A 26,408-nucleotide genomic window follows, 5' to 3' on the forward strand; every position below is an offset into this window, starting at 1 on the left:
ATCATTTCCTGGGGCCTGTTCGTTTATGCGGAACAACCGGTTTGACCGTTTATAAATGTAACAATTTCGGGTATAAATCTAGACGGACCTGCAAATGTTTATGCAGGCCTTGCAAGGCTTTGTCAAGGCTCGCCTGAAAGCAGCATCAGATTGCTAGGTCCGACCTTATTTAATAAACGAACAACAGTGGTCCGACCGGTTTGACCGTTTAAACGAAAACGGTCCAACAGTTGTCTCCCTTACATGAGTGGCGTCAGACAGCTGCGCTGTCTCTCACTGGAACCGGGGCTGAGCAGGACCGGGCCTGGTGAGGACCGTCAAGATGGGATAAGTCGTCCGGACTTGGAGCATGATATAACAGTTGGATATCTTATAACTACATTTTATAGTGTATACGGTCCTCATCTGGGACATTCTTATCAGGAAATAGCGAAGATATTTTTCATTTATACATTTATAAACTAAAAGGAAGATAATGTTCAGTGTATATGGTCATTTAAATGGTTGTATTAATTGAGGAAATAGAACCACGACTTATAAGAATGGTTATATGCAGTATAGTTTATAACCTAAGCTGTGAGCGTTAACGGTCCTAAGCAGGGACATCCTGATCAGGAAATCTAGTACTAATTATATCCGTATTGATGGATCAAATACATGAAGGTGGCAGTGTTTACAGTCAAAGAGAGGAATAAGATGGTTTAGAAATACAAATTAAACTATATTTATAATATTTTATCTTTGAATTCCACGATAAAGTGTAAATCTATCCGTAGTTATTTATAAAATATATGAAGGCAGCAAAGTTTGCAGTCAAGAGAGGTGATTTTGAAATAGAAAAAAAGCATCAAATCAATCGTCAATCTTTTTAATTATATGTTGATATTGGAACGTAACCGGTAACAGGTAACAGGGACACCTATATCAATATATCAAGTTCTCATTATATCCGTATTAATGAATCAAATACATAAAGGTGACAGTTATTAGAGTCAAGAGATGAGTAAATATGATTGGGAAATAGATATTGAACTATGTCTATAATATTTTATCTTCGAGTTGCATACTAATAAAAAAATCCTAAGCAGGAATTTAAATGGAAATAAAAAATAACAATGCGAACGGTCAAGAGAAGCATCATAATGGGTTTTTTTAATGAGTCGTTTTAATTAAGAAATAGAACCCCGACAAACAAGAATTGTTATAAGCCGTATAATCTATAACTATATAGCTAGTAGCGTATACGGTCCTGACCGGGGCCATCCTGATCGGGAATATATATCAGGATTATATTCGAATTAATTCATCAAATACAACAGTTGGCAATGCGCATAGATAAGAGATGGCTGAATGTGATTTAGAAACAGAAATAAAACTATGTCTAAAGTATTTTATATTCCATATATATATATATATGAACGTCTACGGTCCTGACCGCGCGGGGGGCATCCTGATCAGAATCTAAAATGGAAATTGTTTACGTAGTTATTGATCAAGTACAAAAAGCTAGCTATGCGAACGGTCAAGAGAAGCATCATACTGATTTTTAAATGAAAAATACATGACATCATTGATGGAATACTCTATATCTACATCTCAAAACGTACACAGTCCTGGGCGGGGGCCATCATGATCAGGAAATAAAATCATATTTGTTTGCATACATAATTACATTTATAAACAAAATATAGATCGCAGTGAATATTGTCATTAGAGGAGCCGTTTTAATTTCGAAATAGAACCCTGACTTACAAGAATGGTTATTTATAAGCAGTATAATCTATAACTATAGCTAGTAGCGTATACGGTCCTGACCGGGGCCATCCTGATCAGGAAATCAAATGGAAATAATTTATATGGTTATTCATCGACTACACAAAGTAGACAATGCGAATGGCCAAGATTAGCGTCACATATAATGATTTTTAAATAGGAAAGTAGTTTACTTCAACAATGAAATACTTAAAACATACTTCTTATAACGAACACGGTCCTCGGCGGGGACATCATGATCAGGAAAAAAAGTCAACTTTTCCAATATATAGATATAAACATTTATAAACTAAAGATAGATCGCTGTGTATATTGTCATTAGAGAAGTCGCATTAATTGAGAAATAGAACCCCGACTTACAAGAATTGTTATAAGCCGTATAGTCTGTAACTATATAGCTAGTAGCGTATACGGTCCTGACCGGGGCCATCCTGATCAGGAAACCACGTGCTCATTATATTCGAATAAATTCATCGAATACAATAGTTGGCAATGCGCATAGATAAGAGATGGCTGAATGTGATCTAGAAACAGAAATAAAACTATGTCTAAAGTATTTTATATTCCATATATATATATTAGAACGTCTACGGTCCTGAGCGGGGGCATCCTGATCAGGAAACCACGTGCTCATTTTATTCAAATAAATGGACCAAATACCACAGCTGGCAAAGGCCAATGCGCATAGGTAAGAGATGGCTTAATATTATTTAGAAACAGAAATTAAACTATGTCAAAAGTATTTTATCTTCAAAATATAGATAATAGAACGTCTACTGCCCTGAGCGGGAGACATCCTGATATGGAAAAGAAGCATTCTGATATTAATGTAGTCGTTTTTTACGAATTTGTAAAATTACTGTAAAGCAAATACAGCTAATTTTCAGCTACTTTCAGCTTTATTGAAAGATAAACAACCCGTATTATATTTAACATAATGCCTGTCCAGGCTTCAAAATACATCTTTACTAGAAATATGTGCCTTGCACACTGATGTGTTAGTTGGAGTCTTATCTATTTGAACAAAATATCATCAGCATTTATAAGAATGATATGTCCTACATAAGAATTGATTTCGGAATGGTTTTGTAATTGCATTTCACAATAAAGAATCTTATTTTGATAATGCCTCCAAAGAACATCAGAGAACTTACTTATACACCTAAGTTCAATTATCTCATGTTTATTTAATATAGGATAGGCCAATGATGCCTGTGTGTAGTCAGTAAAAGGAGTTGGACCAATATCAAGTCATCAGAAAGGATGTGGTCGTGCCTACAAATAGCCAACATCTTGGGTAAAATTACAAACCTTATCTGCATTTGACCAGTCTTCAGAATCAGACATTCAAGTGATTGAAATGTTTAAAGTCTATTTTTTTTTAATGATTAAATACTTGGAAACTAGTCTACAAATCAGACATCAAAATGATCAAAATTGTTGGAGTCTAATTCCTGAAGAGTTTAATATTCTAGGGACGGCTGCCAGTCTACATATTTAATTTCATGTAAAAGCGTTCCCGAGCAAGGATTTTTCCATGCTTATTCATTCTTTAAACATTTAAATATATAGATCAACAGTCTTGACAGTGGACAAAATCACAACTGAAGTAAAAAGAAAAACAATAATGATATACCATGGACATTGCCCTGAGGAGGAACATCTTGAGCAACAAATTGAAGGTGTTTCCATGATTATAATATATATTATATTAATGAGTAAAGCAATACTTCAGTTTCAAAAGTACTCAAAAAAGTACAAAAATGAGTGAATCATGTGTTATGCTCAATGGAACACAAATAGATGTTTTTCGCTGATACAAAAGTATTGATTTCGAATGGATTATACATTTTGAGAATGTAGTTTGTTCCCGATGATGCACGCAGACGACTTGCTCGTATTGATGGGTTCTGCTAAAGATACAAAATGTGTTGAATGATTAATATAATCCCGCTTAATCCTGAAGCCTAACTGTAAATATGAAAAACTAACGAAAATAACTGTTTGCAGAAAGATTTAAAAAATAAATTAATAGGATTATGGTTATATAATGGTCATAAAGGTTTTGATACAATGTGCTACAAAAGCAGTTATCTGAAAGATGTTTGGTCCTTATTCTAAATGCAAGCATATGCCGTTGATTTGTACTTTTAAAAAAATGATATGTATAGTATAAGTGATATAATATCATAATAACAAATATTTTAAACTTTATGGAAGATATCTATATATTCGATACATAATACTATTAAATACATGATTGATATTGCTCCTAAAATTGATGTTGAGTTAACTTACCATACTATATGTGAGCATCCATTTAATACCATATTGTTATCCTTATTCGATTTTGTTGTTGTTAATGCTTTTTTTTAATATAAAGTAGAAGTGAAAACCGCATTTTGTTGTTTTTGCATTAATTGAAGTTTTGGTCGATGACCTAAAACTGAAGTCTTAAAACATACAAGGCTTCATGCACTGATTTCCTTTTACAAATTTGATAACGAGCCAAATCGCATTACTGTGCTTGGATTGCCACTTATTACTACGGACAGCTGTGATAGGAACCGCAATATCACTACTTCATTTCGATTTGGTGTTAGCGCATGTTTTAACTCATTTTAGCTTTTATAGTTAGAAAAAATTAACAAAATGTAAGGGAAACTATAAACACATCTGAACGCCGAATCATAGCTGTTCTAGACCCTACTACTTATAATTAAGTCAGTTATAAAAATTGGTGCGTTTGGCTGGGGGTTGGGGCTGTACATTTTCGGAAGGTCATATTGAATTTCACTCTACAATTCTTGTTTACAGACTTAAGTAAGTGTAATGTGTTGCTCATAATTATACTTTCAATGATAAATACAGAGATAACCTAAATGAAATGTTCACAAACTAAAGTAATTGCAGCTCTATTAGCCTCAACGTAAGTGAAAACGATTGTTATTCTATTCGATCAAGTTGTTGAATACTTTTTGTTAATACATACATTCTGCCTTTTTAATGATAGAAAGTCAAATCCAAATGTCTGTGTTTGTTAATGAATTGTTAATCTTAGCAATACTCCTGATATTGTTGCACGCATTTAGCAAATGTTTATTTTTATTTTTAATGTTGTTTAAAGGTGAGCAGTTCCCTTCATCTCCAGAAGACCTTTTGTGACATACACATCACGCTAGACAACCATGCACTGATCCCCATTACAACTTTGCAAACGAACCGAGTCACATTGATTGATCTGATAACAAGAGGCTTAGAGGTCCTGTATCGCTCACCTGGAGATATCTAAGCAATCATGGCAAAATATTTCTTAATAAGATCCAAGGGAATATGCCAGCACCCTAGGCAAATTCATGTATATATCTGTATTATATTTTTCATGCCCAGCTTTATAGGGTGGGGATCTCAACTGTTTCCAAGCTGTGACTAAGAAACTAGGTCCCTAGGGGTTCGGTCAGAAGATTCAAGATTCAAGAAGTTTTATTTAACGTCGCATATACATGTAACATAATAACATTAGCACTGTACATGTAGTGCTATTCTTGCGACAAAACAAATATAAAATTTAACAAGGATCACAGTACTTATGAATAACTATAAAATCAGGACAACAATTCAAAATTAGATATGCTAAAATTATACATTAAACCATATGATATCACACTTGAATGTCACACAAGTGTTATGAAAGACAAGTTAAGACACTATACTAGTGTAATGTACATATATGCTAATGTAGCAAAATGTAAAAATTTACAGGATATACACTAATATAGTGTGAATTAAAAAGAGACAATGAAGTCATAAATAGAAACAAGTGCTATAATTATGATATTGTAAAAAAGTAATGATCTTTTAAATAATGGAGCTCAAATCTAAAATAAATATCAATTATATAATAAGTATATTACTGAAGTACATTAAATTAAATAACACAAGCAGCAGTGAAATTAAATAGTTGTTATATAAAACATGTAGGTAGATTCCAAAGGGGGACAACTCACACTATATGGTGTGTGCAGATAGCACATGAGCAGACATTTTTGTTCCAGGTGTGGAGCAGCCCACGAAACGACTTATAGTTTTCAGCTAATCGAAGTTCATTTGGTAGGCTGTTCCACACCTGGGAAGCAGCAAATCGGAAAGATCTCTTACCATATGCGGAGGTGTTCACCTTTGGAATCTTTACCAGGTTATCTTGTCTCAGATTGTAAAAAAACTTCTTTCCTCTCAACAAGATTTTTTAAAATTGATGGAGAAATTTCATCTAAAATTTTAAAAACCTCAGAGGCCATATCTTTTATACGTTTTACATGTAAAAAATCAAGTTTGTGTTTTCTAAGAATATCAATGACTGGGGAAACATAATCATTTTCAATAAAACGAAGTGCTCGTTCCTGGACTTTTTCCAGGGTCTATTATAATATCATGACTGCCTTCGTCTCTTTATGCCCAGCATTTGTATATATAGTTTTGGGGTGGGGTGGGTTGGCCCCCGCCCCTTAGCCCGGGGGGTCAGCTCCACCATTTGTATAATTTTGAATACCTACCTCCCATGAATATTTTCGACCAAATGTGATCGATATCCATGGTACAGTTCTACAGAAGAAGTCGTTTATAGCAATATAGCCAATTTGCCCCCCTTTTGGCCCCACCCCTCAGTCCCCTGGGAGGTCAGCTCCACCATTTGTACAATTTTGAAACCCCACCACCTAGGGATGCTTCCGGTCAAATATTGTTGATATCCATCTCTCAGTTCTACAGAAGAAGTCACTTAAAACAATATAGTCAAAGTGCCCCCTTTTAGCCCTGCCCCTCAGCCCCCTTGGGGTTAGCCCCACCATTTGTACAATTTTGAATCCCCACCATCTAAGGATGTTTCCGGTCAAATATTGTTGATATCCATCTCTCAGTTCTACAGAAGAAGTCACTTAAAACAATATAGTCAAAGTGCCCCCTTTTAGCCCTGCCCCTCAGCCCCCTTGGGGTTAGCCCCACCATTTGTACAATTTTGAATCCCCACCATCTAAGGATGTTTCCGGTCAAATTTAGTTAAATTCCAATCAGTGGTTAAGAAGAAGAAGTCGTTAAAAGAAATTGTTGACTTACGGACGACGGACGCCACGGTAAGGCATAAGGTCACCTTGGTCCTCCGGACCAGGTGAGCTAATAAAACTGGCTAACCAACTTAATGGAACGTTAAATATACCAACAATGTGTTTGGATTGATGTCCATGCTTCATTGAAGGTCCCTTTCCTATACCTTCCATAACTTTCATTAATGTCAATCCCAAACAATGATTTTCGTCCCGATGTGTTTATTCCGTCTTTGCGTATTGCAGAGTAATCTTCTCTTGGGAGCAGGTATTGATTGTTACGTCACTTGTTTGTGAGAGTAACGTCATCAATCTTTTAGAAATCGCCGTAATTTTCTCACACAAACCAATGACGTAACAATAAATACCTGCTCCCAAGAGAAGATAACTCTGCAACACGCAAAGACGGAATAGTGTTGATAATATATCAACTTATATTACTACAAGTAGGAAATTTAGACAGTAAGTGTCTGTTTGTCTTAGTAACAAACCATAGCTGTTTAGTGGGCAATTTTACTGAAGTAAGCTATGCATACAAGAAGCGTGAAATAGTGTGGACTTCTTCTACTTTAAATGCACTACATTGTGTCTGGACAAGGTCACCAGTTGTCGTGATTAACCGGCAACAGATAAAAGTGTTCGAGTTTTGAATACCAGAACTATATCGATATTGTAACACACCTACATTTGCTTTGTTTCTTTATCAACATTATGTACAGAATGTAAATCATCAAGTTGTTATGCAATTTATTATTTTCCTCTTTTGGATTGAGAATCAGATAGGACGATATACTCCTCAAGCATCTATATCATTTTATTCTTACGTATTATTTATTAGCTCACCTGGTCCTAAGGACCAAGGTGAGCTTATGCCATACCGTGGCGTCCGTCGTCCATCCGTCAACAGTTTCTTTAAACGACTTCTTCTTCTTAACCACTAATTGGAATTCAACTAAATTTGACTGGAAGCATTCCTAGGTGGTGGGGATTCCAAATTGTACAAATGATGGGGCTGACCCCCAGGGGGCTGAGGGGCGGGGCAAAAAGGGGTTAATTTGGCTATATTGCATTAAACGACTTCTTCTGTAGAACTATGGCATGGATATCAACCATATTTGACTGGAAGCATCCCTAGGTGGTGGGGATTCAAAATTATACAAACAGTTGGGCTGATTCCCCAGGGGGCTCAGGGGCGGGGCCAAAAGGAGTCAATTTGGCTATATTGCTTTAAGCGACTTCTTCTCTGGAACTAAGAAATGGATATCAACCATTTTTGACTGGAATCATTCCTAGGTGGTTGGGATTCAAAATTGTACAAATGATGGGGCTGACCCCCCAGGGAGCTGAGGGGCGGGGCAAAAAAGGGGCAATTTGGCTATATTGCTACAAACAACTTCTTCTGTAGAACTATGCGATGGATATCAACCATATTTGACTGGAAGCATCCCTCGGTGGTGGGGATTCAAAATTATACAAATGGTTGGGCTGACCCCCCAGGGGGCTGTAGGGCGGGGCCAAAAGGAGTCAATTTGGCTATATTGCATTAAGCGACTTCTTCTCTGGAAATAAGAAGTCGATGTCAACCATATTTAATTGGAAGCATCCCTAGGTGTCAGGGATTCAAAATTGTACAAATGATGGAGCTGACCTCCCTAGGGGGCTAAGAGACGGGGCAAAAAGGGGTAAATTTGTCTATATTGCTTTAAGCGACTTCTTCTCTGGACCTAAGAAGTGGATATCAACCATATTTGACTGGAAGCATCCCTAGGTGGTGGTGATTCAAAATTGTACAAATGATGGGACTGACCCCCCAGGGGGCTGAGGGGCGGGGCAAAAAGTGGGCAATTTGGTTATATTGCTACAAACGACTTCTTCTGTAGAACTATGACATGGATATCAACCATATTTGACCGGAAGCATCCCTAGGTGGTTTGGATTCAAAATTGTACAAAGGGTTGGGCTGACCCCCCGGCGGCTGAGGGGCGGGGCTAAATTGCTTTAAGCGACCCCCCTAGGGGGCTAAGAGACGGGGCAAAAAGGGGGCAATTTGGTTATATTGCTTTAAGCGACTTCTTCTCTGGAAATAAGAAGTCGATGTCAACCATATTTGACTGGAAGCATCCCTAGGTGGTTTGGATTCAAAATTGTACAAATGATGGGGCTGACCCCCCAGGGGGCTGAGGGGCGGGGCAAAAAGGGGTCAATTTGACTATATTGCTAAAAACGACTTCTTCTGTAGAACTATGCCATGGATATCAACCATGTTTGACTAGAAGCATCCCTAGGTGGTGGGGATTCAAAATTGTACAAAGGGTTGGGCTGACCCCCCAGGGGGCTGAGAGGCGGGGCCAAAAGGAGTCAGTTTGTCTATATTGCTTTAAGCGACTTCTTCTCTTGAAATAAGAAGTCGATGTCAACCATATTTAATTGGAAGCATCCCTAGGTGTCAGGGATTCAAAATTGTTCAAATGATGGAGCTGACCCCCTAGGGGGCTGAGAGGCGGGGCAAAAAGCGGTCAATTTGGCTATATTGCTTTAAGCGACTTCTTCTCTGGAACTAAGAAGTGGATATCAACCATATTCGACTGGAAGCATCCCTAGGTGGTTGGGTTTCAAATTTGTACAAATGATGGGGCTGACCCCCCAGGGGGCTGAGGGGTGAGACAAAAAGGGGGCAATTTGGCTATATTGCTACGAACGACTTCTTTTGTAGAACTATGACATGGATATCAACCATATTTGACTGGAAGCATCCCTAGGTTGTGGGGATTCAAAATTGTACAAATGGTTGGGCTGACCCCCCAGGGGGCTGAGGGGCGGGGCCAAAAGGAGTCAATTTGGCTATATTGCTTTAAGCGACTTCTTCTCTGAAAATAAGAAGTCGATGTCAACCATATTGAATTGGAAGCATCCCTAGTTGTCAGGGATTCAAAATTGTACAAATGATGGAGCTGACTCCTAGGGGGCTGAGAGGCGGGGCAAAAATGTGTCAATTTTGCAATATTGCTATAAGCGACTTTTTCTCTGGAACTAAGAGGTGGATATCAACCATATTTGACGGGAAGCTTCTCTAGATGATGGGGATTCATACAAATGGTTGGACTGATCCCCCAGGGGGCTGAGGGGCGGGGCATAAAGGAGTCAATTTGGCTATATTGCTTTAAGCGACTTCTTCTCTGGAAATAAGAAGTCGTTGTCAACCATATTAAATTGGAAGCATCCCTAGGTGTCAGGGATTCAAAATTGTACAAATGATGGAGCTGACCCCCCAGGGGGCTGAGAGGCGAGGCAAAAAGGGGTCAATTTTGCAATATTGCTATAAGCGACTTCTTCTCTGGAACTAAGAGGTGGATATCTACCATATTTGATTGGAAGCATCTCTAGGTGGTGGGGATTCATACAAATGGTTGGGCTGACCCCCCAGGGGGCTGAGGTGCGGGCCAAAAAGGGAGCAATTTGGTTATATTGCTATAAACGACTTCTACTGTAGAACTATGCCATGATATCAACCATATTTGGTCGGAAGCATCCCTAGGTGGTGGGGATTCAAAATTGTTCAAATGGTGGGGCTGAGCCCCCGGGCTAAGGGGTGGGGCCAAAAAAGTGTATTACATGGAAATGGTTAAGATCCCCACCATGTAACCATGGTATATAATTGCTGAGTATAAAGAGAAGAATGCACATTTGCTTCCAGGATGGCTATAGGGTCTGGCCCCACCCTAGGAGACATAGTCCCTGGGCCATAACTTTAAAACTGTTGAGATCCCCACCCCAAAACTATATATATAAATGATGGGCATAAAAAGACGAATGCAGTCATGGTATCAGAATAGACCCTGGGGTCTGACCGAACCCCGAGGGACTTAGTTTGTTAGTCACAGCCTGGAAACAGTTGACAGCCCCACCCTATAACGGTATATACAATTGCTGAGTATAAAGTGATGATTGCACATATGCTTCCAGGTTGACCTTGGGGACTGCCCCACCCATGGAGACTTAACCCCTGGGTCATAACTTCGAAATGGTTTAGATCCCCATCCCAAAACTATATTTACAATTGTTGGGTATAAAAAGACAAATGCAGTCATGATATTAGAATTGACCCCAGGGTCTGCCCCACCCTTGCAGACTTAACCCCTGGGTCATAGCTTTGAAATGGTTGAGATCCCCACCCCAAAACTATATATACAAATGCTGGGCAAAAAGAGACAAATGCAGTCACGATATTAGAATTGATTCTGGGGTCTGGCCACAACCCTAGGGACCTAGTTTCTGAGTCAAAGCTTGGAACCAGTTGAGATCCCCACCCCATAACCATACATAAAATTGCTGGGTATGAAGAATCTAATACATGTACAGATATGCTGCAAGGATTGGCCTTGGGGTGTGGCATATTCCCTTGATCTCATTCGGAGGATATTTTGCCATGATTGCTTTGGTATCCAGGTGAGAGATACAGGACCTCTGGACCTCTTGTTCAATGCGTCCCGTCCGAAGTATGCTAAACTCATTAACACTGTTATTTTCATGTCCAAGGTAAACATGTATCCGGATTATTATCCTGTAATTAGTGTAGGACCGCATGGTTCCGATTTATGCCTTGCGCATGCTCTGTATTTATATGTTGTGAACCGCCATTAAATAACCTAGCAGTCGTGTGTTGTTGTAAGTTGTATTTTACGATAAAGGACCTTCACAAACACAACAGTGGCGACGAGGATTGACGTAAACTTACATCGAAACAACACCTGTAACATAAAACTGTAAGGTATGGCTGTAAGACACGGAAGCATCGAAGAATTTGATGTAAACTCGCAAAATTGGGACGAGTACATTGAACGTTTGGAACACTATTTCGTGGCTAATGCGGTGGATGATAACGATGTAAAACGTTCAATATTACTGACCGTATGTGGCAGTAAAACGTATGGGTTAATTCGTAACGTTGTGAGTCCGGCAAAACCCGGAGAAAAAACGTACGATGAGCTGAAAAATAACATTCGAAATCATCTACAACCCAAACCCCTGGTGATAACGCAAATAAAAGGAAGGAGAAACGGTGAGTCAATTTCTAGTCGAACTCCGTAAACTCAGTGAACATTGTAATTTTGAAACGTTTTTGAACGATGCCTTGCGGGATAGATTTGTGTGTGGGTTGGCTTCCTCGGCAACCCAAAGGAAATTGCTATCGGAAGCTGAATTGACATTGAAAAAAGCAATGGACATAATCGTTAGTATGGAGATGGCAGACTGTGAATCGCGCAAACTAAAAGAAACCTCTGCAATGTTCGAGGGGAGTAAGAACGCGGAACAGACACACAAAGTGTTAACACAATGCTTTCGTTGTGGAAAGAACAATCATAGTGGCGACAGTTGTTATTATAAGAACAGCAAGTGCCACAAATGTCACGAAACCGGTCATCTGAGCAAAATGTGTCCGGCAAACAAATCACGTCAACATGTAAACAAACCGCGACCACATCAAAGTACTGAAAGTACTCAAAGTACTGGCCGAGGAAAAGGACATAAGTTTAAGAAAAGAAATCCGAAAATCAACTTCGTGGAGGATTCCGACGTGGATAGTTCTGGTGCCTATGAAACTGATTGTAAGTACTCTTGGCCTCTGTTTTCGATAAAATCTGACGGTCAGAAGGAAATAAACATTGATTTGTTAATTGACCGCAAACCACAGAAAATGGAGCTGGACACCGGGGCTTCGGTTTCTTTGATATCGGAAAAGGAGTATCGTCAGAAGTATCATGGTTCTGTGAAACTGAACGACACGACAACAGTTCTGAGGACATACACAGGTCAACTTTTACCAGTTGTCGGGGGGATGTCTGTGATGGTACAGTATGGAGACCAACAGGTGTCATTGCCGTTACTCGTGGTCAAGGCTGATGGACCAGCATTGCTTGGTAGAAACTGGTTGAGTAAGTTAAAACTTAACTGGCAACCTATCAACTACACCATCAATGGACATTCACAGAAGAAACTCTTCCAGAAGTACAAAGTGTTCAATGAAGATTTGGGTACTGTGAAGGGACTAACTGCTAGCCTCCGATTAAAGGAGGATGCTATCCCGAAGTTCTTCAAACCAAGCTCCGTGCCTTTCGCTCTCAAAGACAACATCGGCGAAGAACTTGACCGACTGGAAAAGGCTGGAATTTTCGAAAAGGTGGAGAGTTCTGATTGGGGCACTCCCATTGTACCAGTGTTAAAACATGATGGTTCGGTAAGGATATGTGGAGACTATAAAGTCACTATTAATTCCTTCTTTGATGTTCCAGAATACCCGTTACCGACCAGCGAGGAGTTATTCGCAAAGTTGAAAGGTGGTGATCAGTTCTCAAAGCTGGATCTGACCAACGCGTATCAACAAGTGTTGTTGGATGAGGAGTCACGGAAGTTAGTTACCATCAACACGCACCGCGGCTTGTATCGGTACACGCGTCTTCCGCTTGGCGTAGCGGCTGCTCCCGCCATATTTCAACGCACAATGGACCATGTCCTGCAAGGAATTGAAGGTGTCGGATGCATATTAGATGATATTCTCATCACGGGAAAATCTGACGCCGAACACCGTCACAATCTCGACACAACGCTTCAGCGACTAGAGGATTTCGGTATCCGACTAAAGAAAACCAAGTGTTTCTTCATGCGCGACGAAGTAGAATATTTCGTGTTTAAGGTCAACAAGGACGGTATCCATCCTTCACCTTGGAAGGTGGAAGCCATTTTGAAATTGGTTGATCCCCAAACCAAGCGTGAGCTTCAATCGTGGCTCGGTATTGTCAATTATTACCGCAAGTTCATCCCGAACTTGGCTACAGTCGCAGAGCCTCTGACTCATTTGTTAGCAAACGATGTAGAATGGCAGTGGACCCCGGCGTGTGCTAGTGCTTTCATTTCAGAATAGTTATTGTTCAGATCTTAGATACAAAGGAATTGGGCAACAGGCAAATCCTATGAGCGCCATCTCCTTACAGTTATAAACAGTTTACACACATCATATTGAATTGAAGTAATGATAAAACATGTATATTATGTACATGAATATTGATATTTGCATGTCATTAATAATTTGTTTTGGTAATGGTTATACAAAAACTAGATTTTACAAAAAATGGCAATTGAAATTATGCTGGTGGACAGCACATAGTACAATTATGTACTGGTATCATTCCATACAGCAAAGTCATGAGATAAACAAGTAAGTGTAATCTAGTTAAAGCGTCTTGTATATTTAACGAATCTCTTAACCATCTCCAAGATACTTATGTTCATATTGATATCGAGTCTTTGATATCCATAAAGAAAAGTCTGAGTATTTAATGGAATTATGTCATTAAAAGCAGAAATGGAGTTCAGGAGAATTTGCCTTTGATTAGTGTACAGAGTACAATGGAAGAAGAAGTGATCACAATCCTCAACAGGAGAACTACATAAGCAGGCAGGGGTATCAATTAGGTGAGATTCAAATAGAGCTGAATTCAGGTTACTGGCACAGTTTCTAAGTTGACATAAGGGAATATTAAATTTTCGATCACCATTGTATTTAAAAATATCAGTACATTAGGGATGAGAATCCATTTCATCTGAGTGTAAAAAATCTCTTTTTATAGATCCAATGGATGTCATTGTGGGATACAGGCAAGTTGGATTATTCCATTCAGACATCAGTTTCGGGAAAAAACTGGCATTATATAACTGAGTTCTTGGTATAGGAACATCAAAAATTCTATTGTGGCGAAGGTGATAATTGTCAGTATTATCATTAATGTACGATTGAATTTTATCACAGACATGAGAGGGACATTTCCTATTATATATTTTATAAAAAGTAATATTTTGATGCAAATGTCTTCTTCTATTAAGTGTTATAAAACCAGATTCTCTATATAAGATAGCATGACTTGTTCCACGTCTTAACTCTGAAATAATACGTGCTGCTTCTAGTTGGATAGACTCCAAGACACTGCATTCATTCTGCGTGCAGTTTGCCCATATAACATTTGCATATTCCAGAATTGGACGTATAAATGTGATATATATAGATTCGAGTGATTTTCTATCAATTTTGTATTTCAACATTCTAAGTATATTAATTATTTTATAAGCTTTTTCGTATGTATAGTTGATGTGGTTAGACCAATTAGCCTTGCTGTTGAAAAACAAACCTAGGTGTTTATGATTAGAAACATTAATAATTGATGATTCATCAAAATATAGGTTAGGATGCAGTGTCTCAAAGTCGACCCGCCTCGAGAAGAGCAGGGCTACAGTTTACCTGGATTAAAGATAATTCTCCATTTTCTAGCCCAGATTGAAATTTTCCTCAGATCATCATTTAATATATTAGCACATTCTTGCATGTCTCCCTCAATGAGACCATATTATTACATATACCATATTTTTTTAGTTTATAAATTAGACCGTCATGCCAAACTCTGTCAAAGGCTTTGCTAATATCACAGAACTTGCCTCTTTGCCTTTGTCTAAATGTTTTACAATTTCATCGTATATAATTAATAGCTGATACACTGTGGAATCCTTAGGTAAAAAGCCTGACTGGTTTTTAGAAATAATGTTATATCTTGAGAGGTAATTGAACATATACTTAAAAACATTTTTTTTCAAATAGCTTGCTAAATATAGGGGTAGCATATGTTGGTCTATAGTTGGATGGATCCCTTTTATCTCCCTTGCCCTTATAAATTGGGGTAACATGAGCATTTTTCCATCTATTTGGTAGCTTTCCGGTAGAATTTGATTTGTTGAATAAGAGATAGAGTGGTTTCACAAGAGATTAGGAAACCCCTTTTATGAATTTTGGTAGGATACTATCAGGGCCTGAAGGTTTATTAGTATTGAGTAGATCGAGCTGATCAAGAATGTCCTGTTCGGTAATGTCTATTGTTGAAAGTTATGTCGGGGTCGGGGGCAGTCAGGAGGTAAATCGTCAGCATTCTTTTCAGTTACGGAAATCGAAGTGAAATAATCGTTAAAAGATTCCGCCTTATCTATGGGGTGGATTTTCAGTTCGCCGTTGATAATCAATGGAGAGTCCTTTTCGTTTTTGTTTTTGAGATTCATAACCGATTATGCAATACGCCACCATTTTCCGGGGGGTATGGTTTTATCAATTAAAGAAGATTGAAGTTTAGATAAATATTTTTCTTTAGCTTCCCGGACTAAGGATATAACTTCATTCCGAATAGATCTAAATTTTGCCCAAGAAGATGGAGTATTATGTAGATTAGCTTTGGAATGCTGGCGATTTCTTTGTCTAATTTTGATTCTTATACCATTAGTCATCCAAATTTTATCATTAGGTCTTATAGTTACTGTTTTATGGGGCACGAAAAGGTCGATAGCAGTTAGGACTTTATCAGTTAAAAGAGAGTTCATATTTTCAATATCACCTTGTAATAAAAGATTCCAGTCAATGGACTTAAGATACTCATTTGCCCCGTCAAAGTCAGTGTTATTGAAGTATAATAAAGTCTTTTTATATGCATGTTTCTTTAAAAAAAATAAAATCAGATCAGCGCTAACTGGACAGTGATCACTACAAGAGAGAGGATGTACTATTGTATTTTTAATAAAGTTAAAGTTGTTTGTTAGTATAGTGTCAAGTGATGTTGAGGTCTGGGAAGTAATCCTGGTAGGTTCAGTAACAGTGTTTTCTAACCCATATTTCAACAAAATTCTATGTAGATGTGAGTTTGGATTTAGATTTAACATGTCTTGATTTATATCACCTACCAGGACTACTTGCCTTTGCAGATCAATAATATTATTTAGGTTAATATCTAGCCTGTCCCAGTAGCCAACGAGAGAGTTAGGGGGTCTATATATACAGCCTAGAAAAATAGGTTTAGTGCTTGTGACACTATCAAAAAACTCTTAGTATCGTCTGAGGTCATGGTCCACTATGATCCACAGAAACCGTTAATGCTGGCTGTAGACGCCTCAGCCTACGGGCTCGGAGCGGTAATTTCACACACCATCGAGTCGAGCGACAATCCGATCGCGTACGCGTCCCGTACCTTGTCGTCGGCCGAAAAGAATTATTCTCAGATAGAGAAAGAAGCGTTGGCTATTATTTTTGGAATTCAAAAGTTTCACCAGTACCTCTATGGACGGCGTTTTACGCTATTTACATATCACAAGCCTCTGACAACGATCTTGGGGCCAAAGAAAGGCATTCCGATTTTGGCAGCATCACGGTAACAACGATGGGCAATCAAGCTGTCCGCGTACCAGTTTGACATTAAGTTTCGAACGACCGACAAAAACGGAAATGCTGACGCGTTATCGCGCTTTCCATTGAAAGAGGATGTAAGTTGCGATGGCCGATAGCAGCCGACACAAAACAACTACAATATAAGACATTTGTGTACATGTACACTTTTTAAAAACTGTACATGTACACAATACAACTACAATATAAGACATTTGTGTACATGTACACTTTTTAAAAACTGTACATGTACACAATACAACTACAATATAAGACATTTGTGTACATGTACACTTTTTAAAAACTGTACATGTACACAATACAACTACAATATAAGACATTTGTGTACATGTACACTTTTTAAAAACTGTACATGTACACAATACAACTACAATATAAGACATTTGTGTACATGTACACTTTTTAAAAACTGTACATGTACACAATACAACTACAAGTGCTATTAACATTCCTTAACGGTTCGGGTCAACTTGATATTTCACACGTGCCTGATGCGGCGGTGAATTTAAAGACCAAACGAAAAAGAAAGGGAATATGTTCATAAATCAGCGAAGAGGCGATAGAGGTCACCACACAGTGTTGCTACGTAGACTGTACACAATATTTCACTAGTTGATGCTTGAAGGCGACTTAATCTCATCACCTGAAAATGGATATACTAGAAAAGTTTGACATTAGTAATTATCAAGTGTTTAATTTTCTTAATCTTTTCTTTGTATGTTGATAGGTCTTATGTCCTATTTTTAATTTGAAAGAAATGTAACAGACATAAGCCATCGTTATACGCATATCTATGTGGGCTTTACCTAATGTATGGATTGGAGTCATAAAGTAGAACGTTGCCTTGTTCAGTGTGAATAGTTGAGTGCTAAAGTCAAATATAATATAATACTTACTGTAACAAAAGTTGTATGTAGATTGTTCTGAGAGAAATAACTAGTGTTTTATACCAAAGGCAATAGCCTTTAAACTTGTGAATATGTCACATGGAACACTTTAAATTACGTATTTGGGGTTATTGGGTTAACATTATAATTCTATATACAAATTAAGTAACTACATGTTTTTGTTTTGTCTCCAACCATTACTCCAAAAATCACATACAAATTATATGATATTTGGTATACCTCTGACTTGTGACCATCTAGTACTGTTTGACTTCTGGGGAATCTAGTAATTTCCTTGTCGTATATTAGCCGCCGTATCAGACACGTGTGAAATATCAAGTTGATCCGAACCGTTAAGGAATGTTGATAGCACTTGTAGTTGTATTGTGTACATGTACAGTTTTTAAAAAGTGTACATGTACATAAATGTCTTATATTGTAGTTGTTTTGTGTCGTCTGCTATCGGCCATCGTAGTAAGTTGCAACCGTGACGACTATGTTTTCTATGAGGAAGCTGAGTTAGTTAACAAAATGCAGGTTAACAACTTACCCGTTACCGCTTCGCGTATCGCAGCGGCGACCAAAGCCGATCCAATTCTGTCTCGTGTGACAGAATTTACCAGAAGTGGATGGCCAAATGTCAATTCCAAGGATGATCTACAACCGTATCATCGGATAAGAGAGGAGTTAACCATCGAGGAAGGATGTTTACTCCGAGGTATACGTGTGATCATACCCGAACGATATCAGACAGATATCTTAGACGAGTTGCATAGCAACCACCCAGGAATCGTGAGAATGAAATCTCTGTCTCGGTTACACGCGTGGTGGCCAAACATGGATGTTGACATTGAGCGTAAAGTGTCAGCCTGTGAAGCATGTCGGAAAGTACTACCTAATGCGCCCAAGTCTCCTGCAAACCCTTGGAGATGGCCTTCAGCGCCATGGAGTCGTATCCATATCGACTAAGCCGGTCCATGTATGGATGAAACGTACATGATCGTAGTAGACGCGCATTCGAAGTGGCTTGACGTAATACGTATGTCTTCGACAACTACGACAAGTACCATCAATGCCTTGAGGTATTTGTTCGCGTCTTATGGTTTACCAAAAGAACTGGTTTCCGATAATGGTCCTCAGTTCACCGCGGCCGAGTTTACCACATTTCTCATGGAAAACGGCACAGGCAGAGAGAGCAGTGCGTACTTTTAAGCAAGCTATGAAATCAATGGCTCAGGAAGGTGGTACACTGAACCAGAAGCTTGCTTCGTTTCTCTTGTCCTATCGTACCACACCCCATAGTCTTACCAAGACTACCCCCAGTGAACTATTTCTAGGCAGAAAGAACCAGACTTGATGTCATGCGTCCAGATCTGTCGGGGAATATACAACAAAAGACTACCCCTACAGTGTCAAATACTCGTTATTTTGAAGTCGGTGACATTGTGATTACCCGAGACTATCGCGGAAACCCGAGGAAACCTACATGGAGCAAAGGCATTGTGCTTCGCAAACTAGGACCCCTTACATACACCATCCAGGTGGACAACCTAACATGGAAGAGACATGTTGATCAGATGCGTGACTGTTATGTAAACTGTAACATGGCAACTCCAGAAAAAAATAGTTCCTGACATGCATCATTATCCAGACTGTCTCCCAGTATTTCCACCGATTCCGTTCGTGGGAACTGAGAGGGTGTCATAACCATCTAGTCCAAAGACTAAACCCAGTGAGGTCGCTAGTACACCACAGACTTCGAGTGTGCCAATTAGGCGCGCAGACCCTGTGACCATCGCTACAAGCGATAGGTTTCCGCGTCGTGAGGTTATGAAACCTTCGCGTCTCATTGAGAACTGTTAAATTAGTTATGAATTCAAAAAACTGTTAAAGTTAATAGTGTTTAAGACTAGGTATAGTATAAGTTACCAGTAAGATGATTTTGACAAATTATGGTAATTGAAAATGTATGGACAATGTACCAAGGGACAATAACTTTAGTTTTAAATATCAATGATATTAATGAACAGTGAGCTAGGGAAGCTACATTCTAATCCTTATAATTGTTTAAAGGAAACCTTTGCTTAGGAGGAGAAAAGTGTTATGTTCATGTCCAAGGTAAACATGTATCCGGCTTATTATCCTGTAATTAGTGTCGGACCGCATGGTTCCGATTTATGCCTTGCGCATGCTCTGTATTTGTATGTTGTGAACCGCCATTAAATAACATAGCAGTCGTGTGTTGTTGTAAGTTGTATTTTATGATAAAGGACCTTCACAAACACCTTATCGTGAAAAAAATTGTCGCACGAAACTGTTAATCTGATATCACCGTGCACGTCTACATGATTATGAATATAAGCGTTTGCCTTTTTTTCATCAAATCATAATATCATGTTATTAGAAGTTGTTGATATAATTTTTGCACTGAACTGATTTTCACGTTGGTTCGCAAGGATATGATCTTTATTGAAAAATGATCTTGCCTGTGTCTTCACTCTTCATTCAAGATTACTTAAATGGTCTCGCGACCATATCCCTGTCGAATTTCAGGTTTAATTAGGCTAGACGTAACCTTGATTTAGAACTTCCGATGATTTTGAACATATTGTATAGTCAGATATGACAGCTAACGTGTAAGACAAAGACATGGTTATAATGCTTGAAAATATATATTTGTTTTTGTATTACCGACATATCAACTATGTCTTTGGTGTTTTACCACGCAAAAAACGGAAACAACTCTGTTGTTTATGCATGATATTGTTAAAATATTCAATGATTGTTATAATGCTTGCAAATGTTTGCACAAACGTATGCATTTGGTATATATTTGCGGTCAGTTGTGAATTGTAAGAACACGAATTATAGACATACACATGTATGTTGTACAAATGAAGTATTGTAATTGTATTATGTCTTCATAATTTCATCTCATCTCCTGTTGTAGAGTGGTTGTATAAATGGTTTGACAATCTGTCATTTAAGCGATCGATAACGCATGTACGACGTCCATTAAAATATTTAATATTTTATAGAACCCAGAATGTAATCAATTACTACAAATTACATTGTACCTGAATGTTTTTTCTCTGGTGTTTGCGTAGTTTAAGATACGTCTGGAAGGGGTGATTGTAATCAAATAAATGATTGTTAAGGGCTTGAGTATTCTGATGTACCGTCGCAACCATCTTTTGATTGGAATTTTTGTATCAAATGCATCTTTCATGCTTACCGGTTGCTTATTGGCAAGTTGGAGAAGTTGGCTCGAGCGGTTGAGTTTAGATTCAATATATATACATGATAAACGCGCCGGGAGGTGTTACATATGTGTAGCAGTTGGGGTGTTTCTTATGCCTATTGTATTATCATTTTTATATATGCCAATGAAGATCAGTATTTGCTGCTGGGTTCATCGGTGACATGCATCGGATGTAATACAGTTACCTCATCAAAGGTTTTGGGGAAGGGGCAGTGGCGTCCGTCGTGAGTCCGGTTACAAGTTCTGGAAACCGGAATAACAGCAAGAGCTGGACACTTGCGAAAATGATGGGGATTGAAACTGTTCAAATTAAGGAGCTAATAATAGCCCATCCCTACTTTCCTACCCACCCCACCACAACAACTATATAATGAAGGTGTTGGGAAAATATGTGAATAGAGACTGTGCAATTTCTGATTATTTCAATATTCTAAAAATGTAAGGTGTGTAATGGCAGGAATCGGGCAATTTGAATGTCATTTATGTTTCCTGGTTTATAAACTACTGACGTGCTAAAACATCCTTCAATGCGTTCATGAAACAACATTTTAACCAGTTAATCATCATGTTACAATAACGTTATCACATTTACGTGTTACGCAGCACAAAATAAATAGTTTTTTACCAAGTCAGATTTTAGCATGATTGACCATCCAACTGTTCGTTGTCATCATGGACTTTTACGGAATCTACAAAATTTGTTTTAACTTGGTCATTTTAAAGCGATCTAGTGTACATTTAACGGAAATGAATTAAACATGAGTTCTTTAAATACGTTGAAGAGATGATGGTTTATAAGTGGCATTGATACGAGCAAATTATCTTGTGTAATATGACTATGCAATACACATCATAACACAACCGTGGACTAACACTACTGTCTTTGCTAGATTTCCATATATGAATAGTGACTTGTAGATTTTCTGATCAAAAAATCTTCATATAATACGAAATTTATTAAACTCGTTCAATAATTTGATATGCCACTAGGCTAAATGCTCGTGTTATATGCAAGTATTGAACTCGTTTGATACATTGAGTAGTACATTGAAAGTATTATTAGATCATCTTTTGATTGAAATAGTTCAATAGTTGTGTATGCCTCTTGCCTCTGGGAAAGGGACATATCAAATTATTTAAGGTTTCAAAATATCTTAAAAGTTACATTGGCACAAGTCTAAGATTCGATCATACACATTTCTCTTGTCTATTAAAAGATAAACAATGTCCTTTAAGACTAAAAGATTTCACCGAATGCCTTCCACGGATGTAACGTCCTTTTGGAATGGCGTCATTTAATATGACGTTACATTAGTGTTAGAGTACGTGTACAATATGTCTTTTACTACTACCCATTACATAAGCAAACATGCGAGTTACATATGTACGTTATAGCCAACTTTTAAATATGTTAGCATGTAACGATATAGTTTATCGTGTGTCTGACATGAACGACCGGATCTCTTAATTGTATCTACGCTGGTGAAGATACACGTACGTTGAACACGTTTGTGTCAAAATAGTTCAAAACGAATCATCTGCCAATGTCGTATTGGACATCCGAAAAGCTTAATACAAAGATATTGTAATCGAAGTCTTTAGACATCAGTATACGTTGTCATTGGTGTATTGACCAATGCCGCTTTCAGGGATTCTGACGACGCTACGGACAGGACATCTTTGCGATGCTGTTCTTTAACTCTTTCCGTACCGCAACTCTGGTCCGAATTCCGTACCGGATGTTCTTTTTAGACTCGCCCCCGCGCATATAACAAAATGGCCGATTATTAATGTTCTTTTTAGACTAGGTGTAGCTGCCACAAGAATTAAACAGGTAACCGTGAACAAAAAGCGTTGTAGTGCCAGGTTGAAGTGGGGATTAATTATGGTTACGAATGTGGAGTCGTTGAATTTTTTTTCTAAATACAAGTAGATTTCATCAAGACTCATATTAGAATATTCAAATTTACTTCCATAAGTCTCAACAAATATCTGATGATGAATTTACGAGTGTTCGTATCGAATTAAGTTGCCGCCATTTTGTTTACATTTGAGGCACCAAACGCAAACATCTTGCGGCAAATGCGAAAACTTTAAGTCACATAATTAAAAAGGGTACTCTGTACAAATAAAAGTATTTCTTCCAAACTGATGGGTTCTGATTTTAGCGACAATTAATTGTTTTTTCGCGACAGTCTCGTGCGATAACCAACTAAACATCAGGCAGGTTACATCAAAGTCTCTTGTCGTTTGTACACGACAACGGGGATGAGACGACCCTTTATTTTGTCGTCTGTACACGACAACGGGGACCAGGATGAGATATTGTTGTCGTGTGTACACGACAACGGTACGAAAAGAGTTAAGTGACCCATGCTTATTGAAAGCTGGGCCCTGTACTACTGTATAATTAATATATCGGCAATCCTGAAAACTAGCATGTAAGTCTAATTAACTGCTTTTCAAATGATATTTGATTGTTCTACTCAAACCGTAATACCATAGTGTGGTATTTCAGAGAGCGTAACCTTGGTGAAATTCTGTCTTTGCTGATGTAGATAATGTATACTTTTGTGCCATACATTCTGTCTGTCTGCCATGTATACTCGTTGTATGGTTATATGTTTTCAGGGCCATATGAACTTACAGCATTAGTTCTAAATATCAACGCTTATCATCATATAGTATTTGTTGATGGGCTTGCTTAGAGGAAAAGCAAAATTAACAATTTGTATAAAATTATATTCGTATACCTATCAGAGGACTAGTGTTAATAGCCTTTAAGTCTTAAGTGTGAAACTATTTACTTAAAAAAGATATTAGTTCAGTTGTTCAATAGATCGTATGACAAAAAAGACAAAAATATATATAAGAATTAATAAATACCATAACTTTAAAATTTGTAATTCTAATATACCCCTATTGTCAAATGGCTATACAAATGTATCAATAAATAACATTATGCATTAAATCAAGAAATATTTACTAAAACGCATTCTTATAGTATTTATTATAGTTGTTCAACAGAAAAAAATCACCAATAAATCGATGGCAGTGCATTGAGACTATCTCAAGAATGTGATAACATGTTATGACTCATACCCAGGTAACTTGGTAACAACGTAATACACAAGAGTTACTCCGTTCATTCTACTCCGTGGTATATGTACGTCTATCGTTTATATTTAAATATGTTGATAAGCATTGAAAGTCGGAAAGCAGGCAAGATGCTATCACAGTTATACTGAATCCCATTTATGATTACGTTTAACACATAACTACACAAAACTGATGTAGTTGGCAAATAAGTTTCGGTTAGGATATACGTAAAATAAAAATCTATACACTAAATATAACAATAAAGAAACAAACGGGAAATCTAAAACTACGAATATCCTAGAATATTACGAATTATCCATACCAATGCATATCATATACGACATATATATTATGTTATAGTACTATTCTGTGCTTGGATATTATTATGTTTTGGTAAGAGCTGCAAAAGAATTTGTCCTGAAGTCTTTATCGTCTTCAATAATATATTTAACAAATACTCTAGATTAACATATTGTTTCATAATATAGAGGTTTCTGATTGATTAACGTACCTTTTTACTACGATCTGCCTTGTTCATACTGCTTACTTCATACTTACTGTTGCTGTGCCCTGTAACGAGTGACACTTTTTTAACCTCCTGGTTATTTGTCATTGATTTATGATACATTGCCTATTGATTTTTCTTACAGTTGTCTCCCATATATTGAAAGAAGATAACAAACATACACACTATAAAAGTAGTACAATGTAATGTATGGTCGGTGTGTGTTACGCTTATTATGCTGTTATTATGCTTTCGATCAAAGTTCTACGAGAAGTACATCTGGAGTGGCAATTTATTTCTTATAAAACCAAAAATATCACTCCACCTTGAATAGTTCGTATGTGAGTATTGTTTAATGTATTATATCGAGCCTGTCAAATGTAAGATATTAGTAATTAAATGTTTTATCAACAATGCTGCAATCAATATTTATAAGTATGCTGTGTAGCTTATAACGTAGACCTGTTAAAGGGAGGAGGTGAATTACGCCGCTTACAAAAAGCAGAAATGCTTCATGGAGATAGGAAACAAATAAATACTAAAGAGGTTTTAAGAAATATTGCATTTGGAAAATTTGGCAACGCCACGTTAAGTGACCTATGCTTATTGAAAGCTGGGCCCTATACTACTGTATAATTAGTATATCGGCAATCCTGAAAATAAGCATGTAATTCTAAGTAACTGCTTTTCAAATGATATTTGATTGTTCTACTCAAACCGTAATACCATAGTGTCGTATTTCAGAGAGCGTAACCTTGGTGAAATTCTGTCTTTGCTGATGTAGATAATATATACTTTTGTGCCATACATTCTGTTTGTCTGCCATGTATACTCGTTGTATGGTTATATGGGCCATATGAACTTACAGCATTAGTTCTAAATATCAACGCTTATCATCATATAGTATTTGTTGATGGGCTTGCTTAGAGGAAAAGCAAAATTAACAATTTGTATAAAATTATATTCGCATACCTATCAGAAGACTAGTGTTAATAGCCTTTAACTCTTAGGTGTGAAACTATTTACTTAAAAAAGTGTGTTATTTTCAGTTGTTCAACAGATCGTATGACAAAAAAGACACAAAGATATATAAGAATTTATAAATACCATAACTTTAAAATTTGTAATTCTAATATACCCCTATTGTCAAATGGCTATACACATGTAACAATAAATAACGTTATGCATTAAATCAAGAAATATTTACTAAAACGTATTCTTGTAATGTTTATTATAGTTGTTGAACAGAAAAAAAAATCAGAATTAAATCGATGGCAGTGCATTGAGGCTATTTCAGGAATGTGTTATCATGTTATGACTCGTACCTATGTAACTTGGTAACAACGTAATACACAAGAGTTTACTTCGTTCATTTTACTCCATGTTCTAGGTACGTCTATCGTTTAATATTTAAATATGTTGATAAGCGTTGAAAGCCGGAAAACAGGCAAGATGTTATCACAGTTATACTGAACCCCATTTATGATTACGTATAACACATAACTACACAAAACTG

General features: G+C 37.5%; 1 protein-coding gene across 1 annotated transcript; it reads left to right on the forward strand.

The window, feature by feature from the left end:
- The first annotated feature begins 12,108 nt into the window (after window positions 1-12,108).
- Window positions 12,109-13,791, forward strand: LOC110445300 (uncharacterized protein K02A2.6-like). The gene has a single exon (XM_021489839.1). The coding sequence runs from the start codon at window positions 12,109-12,111 to the stop codon at window positions 13,789-13,791; it is 1,683 nt and encodes a 560-aa protein (XP_021345514.1).
- Window positions 13,792-26,408: the final 12,617 nt, after the last annotated feature.

This window comes from Mizuhopecten yessoensis, unplaced genomic scaffold (genome assembly GCF_002113885.1).
Source record: "Mizuhopecten yessoensis strain PY_sf001 unplaced genomic scaffold, ASM211388v2 scaffold2213, whole genome shotgun sequence".
NCBI classification, from domain to species: Eukaryota; Metazoa; Mollusca; class Bivalvia; order Pectinida; family Pectinidae; genus Mizuhopecten; species Mizuhopecten yessoensis.

Bases quoted from the DNA above. Each gene is read 5' to 3' on its own strand.
- LOC110445300 (XM_021489839.1), top strand. From the start codon at position 12,109: ATGGAGATGGCAGACTGTGAATCGCGCAAACTAAAAGAAACCTCTGCA.